The sequence below is a fragment of the Trypanosoma conorhini genome (genome assembly GCF_003719485.1).
Source record: "Trypanosoma conorhini strain 025E chromosome Unknown Tco_14.4_contig_00620, whole genome shotgun sequence".
Taxonomy (NCBI): domain Eukaryota; phylum Euglenozoa; class Kinetoplastea; order Trypanosomatida; family Trypanosomatidae; genus Trypanosoma; species Trypanosoma conorhini.
The window spans coordinates 1-10,639 of record NW_021704708.1 but is presented as its reverse complement, the minus strand read 5'-3'; the positions used below and the strand labels follow the sequence as shown (position 1 = coordinate 10,639).

General features: G+C 57.0%; 5 protein-coding genes across 5 annotated transcripts, besides 7 other annotated features; all 5 read left to right on the top strand.

Moving 5' to 3' along the window:
* Positions 1–82: 82 nt before the first annotated feature.
* Positions 83–2,497, top strand: Tco025E_07713 (uncharacterized protein; the record flags this gene model as incomplete). The annotated part of the gene is made up of 1 exon (XM_029374572.1): positions 83–2,497. The coding sequence occupies one exon, from the start codon at positions 83–85 to the stop codon at positions 2,495–2,497; it is 2,415 nt and encodes an 804-aa protein (XP_029225326.1).
* A 94-nt stretch (positions 2,498–2,591) lies between these two features.
* Positions 2,592–2,618: a microsatellite.
* Positions 2,619–2,812: 194 nt separating this feature from the next.
* On the top strand, positions 2,813–4,678 carry Tco025E_07712 (uncharacterized protein; the record flags this gene model as incomplete). Its single annotated transcript, XM_029374571.1, has 1 exon — positions 2,813–4,678. One exon carries the CDS (start codon positions 2,813–2,815, stop codon positions 4,676–4,678), a length of 1,866 nt encoding a protein of 621 aa, XP_029225325.1.
* Positions 4,679–4,688: 10 nt separating this feature from the next.
* Positions 4,689–4,713: a microsatellite.
* Positions 4,714–5,055: 342 nt separating this feature from the next.
* Tco025E_07711 (uncharacterized protein) lies at positions 5,056–6,516 on the top strand (the record flags this gene model as incomplete). Its single annotated transcript, XM_029374570.1, has 1 exon — positions 5,056–6,516. One exon carries the CDS (start codon positions 5,056–5,058, stop codon positions 6,514–6,516), a length of 1,461 nt encoding a protein of 486 aa, XP_029225324.1.
* Positions 6,517–6,624: 108 nt separating this feature from the next.
* Positions 6,625–6,653: a microsatellite.
* Positions 6,654–6,980: 327 nt separating this feature from the next.
* Positions 6,981–7,024: a microsatellite.
* Positions 7,025–7,246: 222 nt separating this feature from the next.
* Positions 7,247–7,281: a sequence feature (A-rich).
* Positions 7,282–7,618: 337 nt separating this feature from the next.
* Tco025E_07710 (uncharacterized protein) lies at positions 7,619–8,218 on the top strand (the record flags this gene model as incomplete). Its single annotated transcript, XM_029374569.1, has 1 exon — positions 7,619–8,218. One exon carries the CDS (start codon positions 7,619–7,621, stop codon positions 8,216–8,218), a length of 600 nt encoding a protein of 199 aa, XP_029225323.1.
* Positions 8,219–8,743: 525 nt separating this feature from the next.
* Positions 8,744–8,765: a microsatellite.
* A 631-nt stretch (positions 8,766–9,396) lies between these two features.
* Positions 9,397–9,447: a sequence feature (GA-rich).
* Positions 9,448–9,697: 250 nt separating this feature from the next.
* Tco025E_07709 (uncharacterized protein) lies at positions 9,698–10,501 on the top strand (the record flags this gene model as incomplete). The annotated part of the gene is made up of 1 exon (XM_029374568.1): positions 9,698–10,501. The coding sequence occupies one exon, from the start codon at positions 9,698–9,700 to the stop codon at positions 10,499–10,501; it is 804 nt and encodes a 267-aa protein (XP_029225322.1).
* Positions 10,502–10,639: the final 138 nt, after the last annotated feature.

Below are 10,639 nucleotides of genomic sequence, written 5' to 3'. Positions count from 1 at the left end.
GACGCCCCGGAGAAAAAAAAAGGGGGGGGGGCGTCACATTTTGAGACGTAAGACTTGGGGGGTAGGGTGAGGGGAGGGGGGTATGCCTTCGCTGCCTTGTCTGCAGCGGCACTCTGCGGCGGCGGTGTGTGTAGTGAGTGGCGTGGAGAGTAGATTGGCACTTTCCACGTTCAGTTGTTCTCGCCGCCGGGCATCGACTATGACTGCGATGACCTCCGAGCCGGTGGTGTGCCGCCGTATTTACGACTGCCAGAAGCACGTGCGGGGTTTGCTTCAGGAGACCTCGGCAGTCTTTGCCCCCACGGCTCGGTCACGGTTGCGGCATGGGAAGGCGTTTCCCAAGCGCTACTGTGGCGCCCGCACTCTGCTGGAGCTGCATGAAATGTCGCGGCATTTTGTGGCGTCGTTGCGCGCGACGCTTTTTCTTCCTCGTGACGTGGTTCAAGAGGTGGACGATTTCCCTATGTTTCTATTGAGCCACTTCCGACGTGCGGTTGCGCGGGCAAAGGAGGAGCGCCCTTGGAGCGAAGGGGAGATAGTGGAAGGATTCGTGGATTGGATGGACATGGTGCTTCCTGCCTCCCCATCCTCCGGCGGGGAGGAGGAGGTTGTCTCCTTCGTGGAGCTCATGCGGCTTGTGCAGTCTTTTGTGCGCTATCATCACGGTGTACGGTGGGGTGGTTGGGCGACAAACACCGAGTGGCACCGCGGTGGCTATCTACTGCATCCGTGGCATGACACGTACTGTCCCACGTCGCGTTCAGAGCAGATGCCGTATGTGCATCTGCTGCAGTGGCTGCTCCGGCGAAGGCCGGCGCAGGACGAAGAAAAGCGCATCACCGACACAGGAAGCAGAGGCGCAGCAGGCGTTGAGTTGTCCGCGAGGGACGGTGCGATGCGCTGGTGGGGTGCAACAGAGCCATTCTCTCCACCATCATGGCGAGGGGAGTGGAGTGCGGGTGCTACCGTTGGGTTTGCGGCGCTGGACTGCGGCTGCCACAGTGGTTACATGACGGATCTTCTCTTGAAGGCCGGGGCGCAGCATGTGGTCGGCGTTGACGTCGCCGCGCATGCTCTGGGAAGCGCCGAGGCGACTCTTCGGGAACACCTGCGCGAGCGGCGCAGCACGACGAGTGTGGCGAAAACAATGCGATTTATTCGATGCGACCTGCTTCCTGAGCTGGAGTCTGTGGCGAAGGAGGGCGAAGCGGAGGCAAGCCCCCTTATGGAGGAGAAAAACACTTTGGCCACCGCCGCCGCGCGTCGCCGACGTCAGGCGCGGCACCGCCGTCTGCCGGAGAGCCCCCAGGCGTCTGCCTCGATCCCTGCCGGGGCCACTGCCACAGAGGAGGGCGAAGTTGGTCCGTTTGATCTTCTCGTGTTTCACCCTCCCATGCAGCCGCTCCTTCCACCATGGCCGTTGGTGCAGGAGTCACCCAACGTCTTTGAGTACCTTCCGCCGGGCGCCGAGGGTCATCACCCACACTCTACCTTGCCTGCACTACACAGGCTTCTGCAACAACTTCTTTGCTCCTCGAAAGCCCAAGGTGTCAGCCACACCCAACCGCGACGGTGTACTACTACGACGCCGCTGCTGCAGGATGGGGGTTACATCGCATTTGTGCTTCCACGGGCCTTTGACCCAAAAGACATTCTGAAATACGTCTCATCATCTCAGTCGTATTCGTTTAACGGGGGCGGTTATTTTGCCTCCCTCAGCGACGCTGTCACGGGGGCGCTGGAAGGGTCGTACGAGTTGGTCCTGCGTCGTCGTCACTCGCTGGCGGGGATGTGCGACGCCGGCGGTGACGGCGTCCCCCGCTGCGACGCGGTGTACCTCCGCGAGTTTGCCCACCCACAGTGCCAGGACCGAATCAGACGGGAGCTGAACGCCTTCTACAGCACCCACCAAGCGGTGGATCTGCTTGTGCTGCGGAAGAAGCCAGTCAGCGACGGGAGCGGCGTGGGCGCGAGGAGTGGGGGCGACAAACGTAATGAAAGTCATGGGGCGAGCTCCGTCCGTGCCAACCGAGGCGATAATCCGCTTCCGTTCGACGAGAGCTTTGAGTACATGGAGTACATCCCGGCCGACGGTCCCCCGCCCCAGCACCACTGGACGGCGATGACGCCAACGTACTCTTATTTGGAGGATGACTTTTTCGGCAGCAACGCGGCGACAGCAGGGGCGAGTTCGCATAAACGGAACTTTTTGTCCGTCGGCCACACCGCCTCTCCCGTCAGAGAAGAGAACGCAGAAGGCCCCACGGCCAACGTGAGTCACGCAGAACTGCAAACGTTGGAGCGCAACATGCAGAATTACCGGAGCATCTTCACTGGGGAGCTCAAAACGCGGCGTAGGCGTCGACTACGCAAAATGGCATTGCAGTCAGTGGAGAAACAGGAGTGGTACATTGACGAGAAACTTGTCAAGTCCGAGGGGGCGAAGATCGACCTGCTTAACGAACTCTCACGGTTTGACTTGCAAGATTGGGACTGATGCGTGTAAATGTTTCTCTGTGCATGTTTTTTTTATTTCTTTCCTGTAAAGAAGAGGACGGCGCTTTCTGTTCTGTTGTTCTTCTTCTTATCGTTGGGTGCGTGTGTGTGTGTGTGTGTGTCGTCGCCGACGGTTTCTTTTCTTTTCTTTTTTTCCCCCTTGCGTCGCTGCCGTCAGGTTTATGTGGCTGTGCCGCCGGTGGTTTTCTGAGGCGTTTCCCTGCTCCGGCGTTGCGTGCTAGGGGAGAGTAGCTCACGCACTCACGGATGCGTATCTTTTTTGCGCTTCTTCGCGATTGCTCTCTCAGTGCGCGTGATGACGGCGGAGAAAGGCCCCAGTATTACGCTCCGTCTGCAGCGGCTCTACGAGTCCGTGACGGCGGCGATAGAAGAAGATGCCAGAGCTGATTTTCAGCACGCAACTCCATCATCAACGTTGATGATGGACGTTGCGCAGGACTACAGCAGCATCCTGGGCGATGCCGCCTCACTGGCGGTCGTGCCCGATTCCTCTGTGGTGATCTACGAAGCCCTTCGTGTGGCCTCCTGCTTGTTAGCGTTTGAGAGCCACGGTGTTCGCGGCACGTCCGCCGCCACGGAGACGGTGGCGGCGTTCATTGCGTACGCTTTGGAAGGCATAGAGCGTTTGGTCACGCTACTTCCCAGCAACGAAGATCTGCCGCTGCCGAAGCCGTCGCGGGAGAAATTAATCGCAGTGGTGTGTCTGCTGCTGTACCCCGCCGCGCAGCAGCAGTCCGAGCCCGACCGCGCTGCGTCATCCAACTCACATCCTTCAAGTGGCGGCGATGCGGTTGCAGGCGTCTCACGACCCCAGCATGCATGGAGGGATCGCCGGCTTTTGTGTGCTCGCCTGCTAACTGAGTGCGGGTTGCCTCGTTGCAGGGACATGGAGGAGCTTCTTTCGTCGTCCTGCGTCTACGGCAGTTTGCTGCAGCAGTTTCTTCTTCAGACACTACAAAGAGAGTTTACCATGATGCGACGCCACGCGAGCGGTTTACTGACCGCTTTAAACGGCATCACCGATGAGTTTGCAGACGAAGCAGGCACTAGCGGCAGCGGCGGCTGTGACGAAAAACGTTTTTATTATTACGCCATTCTCTCCGCGTCGTCGGGCGGCGTTCCCACGCGACCCGCAAGAAGTGGCTCAACGGCTTCCAGCTTTTCCACCGGGTGCAACACGCCTCGCTCCCGCCATACCAGCGATGACTCCGCCTGGCAGCTGCGGGGCGGTAAGCGGCGGAGCAGCACAACGCAGCGGCTTGTGTGTCAAGGGAGCGCCGCAGTGCTGTGGTCACTTGCTGCCTTGGCCTCCCTCGGTGCCGGGGAGGCGCGCCACGAAGAGGCGGCACCGCAGGAGCTCTACGACCAAACTTCGGACTTTGTCGACTTCGTTGGGGATCTCGTTAGCGTCTGCGCCGTCGTCGTCCGTCCATTTCTTACGGAGCAGTTGGAGTTGATGCGGCAGCTACGGCAGGACACGTTCCACGCGTCTCTGCACTCACAGGCTCTGCGAGGACTTCTTCTCTGCATTAATGAGGACGTCGCGCGATACTGCCAATGGAAGGCGGTGGTGGAGCAATTCCTCTCCCGCTGGGACCCTGCGTTTGCTCGCGCGTCGCCTCCACGCACGGCGGCGAATGGCGCCCCGTTGGTCTCACCGCGAGGGGCGCAAGAGTCAAGAGAGAAGAGGCAGGCGGAGCAGGTTCTTCTGCAGGGCAATCTGGTCCTGGGAACGGGGCTGGAGAATAATACAGAGCCCCGGTGGGAGCCTGTGGTGCCCGCGCTGGCGGCACACCTTGCACTGCCGATTCCGGACGATAGTGAGCTGGCAGTGCCGGAAGTTGTTTCGCTCTTCACGGAGGTGAAGCACTTTCGCGAGGGAGAACGGGAGGCGCTGTGGACCCACTGGACGCGTCTGCGCAGAAATACCATGACACTAGCTGCTGAGGTTGCCCGCATGCAGCACCGCCTCAACTTTCTTCTGGAGTCCAAGGTGATGCTTTCCTCACTCAGCGCTGCCCCCAGGCAAGCCTTCGAGTGTGAGTGGGAGAAACGGATCTCTCAGCGATTGCGGGACTTGCAGCAGGCGCTGCGCCGAGCTCAGCAGCGGCAGGGCGAACAGCCACAACGGGGGTCACAGACGTCTCAAGTCCATCAGTGAGGCAATGAGATGTTGTTGTTGTTGTTTTTTTTTTGATTCCCTCCTCTTTTTTTTTCTCCGCGGCCCTCCCTCGGCGTTGGTCGATGGCCACTTTTTGCCCTCCCTCCCCGCCCCCGCTGACGCGTGTTTTTGTCGTCCTTTTGTTGTCCGTTTTTTTTTTCTTCTTCTCTTGCGTGCGTGCACTCAAGCAAAGAGCGAGGCAGCTGAGAATCAAAGGAACGACAAAAAATATATAAATAAAAAAGGACCCCAAAGAAAATACCTACAACCGGAAAGGCAATACACAAAGCACCGGTCAACGAAAAGAAAATAAAAATAAAAAAGGCGGCAACGAGGAAAACCGTTCTCTTTTTCTGGGCCTGACGGCTAGGGACAGTATGACGGACCTCGTGACTGACACCAGTGGTCTCTTTGAACACGGGACGCCCGGGTTTGCGTTCAACAACGTCTATCGTTGCTTTCCGCAGAGCGGCAATGGCCTTTTGTTTCGTCTCGTGAACGACAAGAAACAGTGGGCCTTTTACAATGACACAGAGAGGATGGTGTTCCGCGTGAGCGCGAAACTTGGCAAGGGCTCGCGAGTCAAAGCCCTTGGCCGGGCGAAGCTAACAGAGCTGAGTGAGGAGGAGAAGGGGCAGTGGGGTTTCGAGGTCAGTGTGTTGGTCGAGCCCGGCCGCACGGAGCGCTTCCTGGAGGGCAGCGTGGAGGGATTTCAGGTCGACTTTCAAAGCGAGGCGGTGTCGGAGGACGACGTCGAGTTTGAAAACGGCCGCCCGGCGGTGAAGTATGACAGTGTTTACAGGTGCCTAAAGGGCCACGGCAATGGGCTTTTGTTTCGCCTCGTGACGAAGGGGAGCGGGGGCGAAGAGTGCACGTGGAGCTACTACAATGACACCAAGGACTACGTGATGGAGGTGGAGGTGGCCTTCGCCGACAAGAGTTGCGTGGAGCCGCTCGGCAAGACGCGGGTTGAGGTTGATCCCGCAAACAAGGAGGGGGTGGTGTACAAAACTTCCGTGTGGCCGCTGCGCACGGAGTCGTTTCTCCGTGGCCACCCGCGCGAATACCGGCAGAATTTTCTGGCAAATCCCATGGACAATGAGCAATCGGAGGACTTTGCTGACATTCATTTTGAAAATGGCCGACCCGATCCCGACGTGATCGCCTATCCGTGCAGTAAAATATTCAGGGGCTTTAAGAATAAGGGGAACGGGCTTGTCTTTCTTCTTGTCGACGATGAGGCGAAGAAGTGGGCCTTTTACAACGACACAACCGAGTACAGTATTACAGTGACGGTCAAGTTCGCCCCCAAAAGTGTGTATCGGGCGGCACGGAATACTGCCGTGTCGAAGAACCCCGATGTGGAGGGTGGGACCATTTGCGTCGTGACGGTCCCTCCTGTCACGACGGAGCTCTTCATTACCGACGGCAATCCGGCGGAGTACCAAATGTCGTTTTCTGCGGTTGGGGCGGAGAGAAGCCAGCCGGAAGAGCACCCCAAGTACGAAAACGGCGGGCCCGACAAAAGTGTGATGCCGCTCATCGACAAGGTATACAAGTGCTTCAAGGACCACGGCAACGGCCTCCTCTTCCGCCTCGTGGACGAGCGGAGAGGCCAGTGGGGCTTTTACAATGACACGAAGGACGTTACGTTCAGCGTGAAGGTCAATTTCGAGCACGACTCCTCAGTGAACGTTTTGGGGAAAACGCGGCGGGAGGAAGACGCCGAACTTGGCCCTGTCTGCGTGCTGGACGTGCCGCCTCGCTCCACGGAGCTCTTCGCCAAGGGCGACCTCTCAGGCTTCAGTACGAAGTTCAGTGGAAAGAGACACGCGTAGGCGCACGATAGTGCAAGGGAGAGGCGGGCATCTCAACAGTCACGTTACCCTCGTGCTGTGGATAACTGGGCAGGGGGGGCAAAGATGTGGCAAAGAGTAAAAGGAGATACACGCACACGCACACATACACACACACAGAGGCAGACAGAACGCCACTGAAAGGAGAGAAGTGGCAGTAGGGGGTGGGGGGGGGGGCAGCAGAGCCATAATAATAATAAAAGAAACACGCAAAAACGAATACTTACGGAAAAACGACATGAAACCTTTTTTTTTGTATGCGTGTGTGTGTTATTGTTGTTGTCGACTGGTTATTCTTTTCGGCAATGAACCGCTAGCTTTATGTGGATGAATTTACCCTTCGAAGCTACATATATGTATACATGTATGTGTGTGTATACTCTCCTCATTTTTTAAAACTTTTGGTTCGCATTTTGCTTTATTTCTGGCGTGTGATGTGATTATGCGTTTTTGTTTTTGTTTTTGTTATTGTTGTTGTTGTTTTTTTATTCCCTCTGCCCTTACCTGCGTATGGGGGTGCAGCTGCGTAAACACACGGACTTAGTCAAGCCTGAGAGGAAGCCGCTTTGCATGGGGCTTGTCTTCAAACATGTGTGTTATCGGCATCAACGGTGCCAAGTTTGCACACTCCCACTGTTTTTGCACAGCTGAGCGAAGCAACTGAAGGGACTGCGGGAGGTCACAGGGCAAAGAGAAACGAAGTCAGTACCCTTTTTTTTTTGTTGTTCGTTTGTTTTGCTTTGGTTTTACTTCCTCTTTCGTGTGGGTGCGTGCGGGGTTCTTCGTCGGCCTCTCGGTCACTGGTGAATTTTGTGGGACGATGGGCGCGTTTCTTCTCTCCTTCTTTTCTTGTTGCGTGGCTTTGCGTCACCACGCCCCCTGCCTTGGGCCCGCACACGCAACGGCAGCGCAAGCAAAACGGATAGGTCGGAACGAGAGGGAGCGTCTTTCCCACCCACCCACTCCCCCCCAGCACTGACGGAGTCTCTCTTCAGGCACCCAAGCACAAATTCGCCAGCAGCAACAAGGACAACAGGAAGCAGTAAGTAGGGGGACAGGGCACGTGTGGGAGGCTCTCTCGTCCATGTCCGCGAGTAAAGACGTTGTGTTCCCAAACATCCTCTGGGCGCAGCGATCGGAGCACGTTTTCCTCTCCATCCCGCTACAGGACGCTAGCAACGTCGTCGTGGAAATTCGGGATGGGCGCGTGCTACACTTTGCCGCCGCCGCCGGGGAGCAGAGTTACGGCTGCACCCTCGAGCTATTCCATGAAGTCTCCTCTGAAGAAAGTAGTCACGTGACGCTTCCGCGGCAGATTGAGGTCAAACTCAAGAAGAAGTGGCCGAATGACCCCAGTGACGACGAGGAGGCAGCACTCTGCCGCGCCTGGCCACGGCTGACGAAGGAGAAAGCGAAGAATTGCCACATTCAGGTCGACTGGTCACGCTGGAAGGACGAGGACGATGACGCAGACACGGAGAGCGAGGGGGGCTTGGACTTTGGCTACGGCAATATGATGTCAGAAATGATGATGCAGAAGGGGCTGGAAAATGAAGCGCCGGCGCCGCTTCAGAGTGGAGCGGAGGCCACTGTTGGGAGCGCCAACCTCGGCAAGAAGGATGACCCCGGGGCCGTGAATAATAGCGACGATGACTACGATGACTTGCCTCCTTTGGAGGGGTAAGATGTCTCATTAAGCTCGTTGTCACGGGGCTCTGTGGACAGCATTGGCACAGGCCGCGCAACGATTGTTCCCATCGCGGGAAAGGCATCTTTGGGGAGAGGGTTCATGCGAAGGACTTCATGGTAGAAGTAGTAATGATGGTTACGAGGAAGGATGGAGGGGAGTGAGCGAGAGAGGAGGAGAGAGGGCAAGAAGAAAACGAAAAAAAGAGACCAGGGTAGGCGAAGCTAGTGAGGGAGTCGCTGGGGAAGAGGTGTTGTGTGAGGAGGTGACGTTGCCTAGGCACAGGCCGCCACCGTACCTTTTCCTAACCTTTCTCACCTTTTTTTCCCCCCTTTCTTGCAGGTGCACACATCTGGGTCGGGTAATGGTTGAGTGCTTTATTTTAAAGGCACTCGTGCCCATACATTCCTGGCACTCTGTGGTGTTTCCAGGATGTTGTCTGCGCCGGAGAGGTTGCCCCTTTTTTTTTTTTGTTAATTCCATTATTATTGTTATTATATATTTATATATATTTTTCTACATGTGGTGGTGGTGGTGGGGGGGGCAACTTATACTTTGTGGTCCTGCCATTGTCGTTATTGGCTTTTTCGCTTTGCGCCTCTGCACCTGTGCGTGCGTCGCCGTGTTCTCTTTCCCTTGTCGCACCTTCCTTTTTCCAGGAGTATGGCACACCGGCCCGCCTCTACGGAAACGCGGCGCGCCCCGCCGATCCCCGCCCCCCCGGACGCACACCCCTCGCAATGGCCTTGGAGAGGGGTGATGTCTGTGCATGCGGGCACACGCGTGCACAAAAAAAAAGCGGTCTTCAAGCGCGTGGGGAGAAGCACTGCCCACAGCAGTACGTGGGGTTTAAAGGCGGTCTGCAAGGGGGTGGGGGGGAGGGTCCCACGTGGCGGCGAGACGGCAGCTGCTGAGCCGCGCGCAGCCGACGGTTTCTGTTCCCCCGGCGCACGCAGGATCCTCGGCGCCGCAGTCACTTCCTCTTGACGGGAACTGGGGGCTGCAACGGGCGTTGACCGTGGTGCCTCTCCGTGCCGTGGTGGCCCAAGCGGGAAGAGGGGCATGTGAGGCGGCGACCCTCTTCTCGCCCCGCTGCAAGGCAGTCGTGTCGTTGTCCGTGGTGTGTGACGCCATCGGCGTTGGCTGCCGACCTCCAAACGTTCTCACTTCTCCCGCCTCTCTTTCCCTCTTTCTGTCCTTTTCCTTCTTTCTTTACTTCTCCTCCTGTGCGCCTTGCCTCTGCGGACTCTGTCTGCGGCACCCACCACCTTGGCGCAACTTCCGCAAAGCCCTCTTCCACTAAGAAGAAAAAACAACAACAGCAGCAAAAAAAACACAAACCGTTTTTTCCAAATCAGACACATACAGCAGGGAGAGAAAAAGGAAAAAAAAAATACGTTACAGGCGGAATCCGGGCGGAGGGGATCAGTCAATAACAACCGAAGTGGTGTGGCGATAGTTGTAGGAGCGGCAGTCATGCGGTCCTTCTTTTCCAAAAAGCCTGAGTTCGACACCGTGAAGGTGAAGGCCACCATTCGAATGGCTGTGTCGCGGGTGCGCATGCAGCAGAACAAACTTGTCAATAGCGTAAAGATCCAGCGGCGCCAAATTGCGGAGCTCCTCGCGTTGCAGAAGTACGACTCGGCCCTCATCAAGGTGGAGCAGGCTATACGCGACGATGTGGGCATTGAGGGGCTTGAGGCGCTCTCGCTTTTTCTCGAACTTCTCGCGAACCGTGTTCAGATGATTGCGGAGATCAAGGGAGGCAGAGGAGACGCCGCCGAGGCGCGTTGTCCGCCGGAGCTTAAGGAAAGCATCACTTCGGTCCTCTGGGCCTCTGCCCGGCTGGGGGATGTTGCGCCGGAGCTGCAGAGTATCAGGAAGTTCTTTGAGATAAAGTTCGGGAAGGCATTTGTGGCGATGGGCGTAGACAACACCGAGTTTTCTGTGAACCAGACAATTATTGATCGTCTTGGCATATTCACACCGTCAAACGATCGTTGCCTGCAGTACCTCACCATGATTGCGTCCGAGTACAGCATTGAGGGCTACGACGAGGAGAAGTTGCGTGACCCGAACACTTTAGTTGCCTCTGCTGCCGCCGCGAGCGGCGCCGCAATAATGAATGCCGTCGATGAGAATAGCAAAGCCGGCGGTGCCGCCACAGGCGGAGCTGTTGCTAGCAGCACCATCAAAACACCCTCGGGGCTGCGCATTCCAACGCTGACGACCCCGCGTGATGAATTGGAATGGCGCCTACTCCAACTCAAGCGAGCGTGAGAGAAGAGGGAATAAGAGAAAAAAAAAGGCCGATACAAAGACAGCTTTTTTTCTATTGTTGTTCTTTTTTGCTGCCTTCCTTTTGGTAGGGGGCAGGTGAGAGCAGAGCTGGCGCCCTAGCTGGCATTGCATGCATGG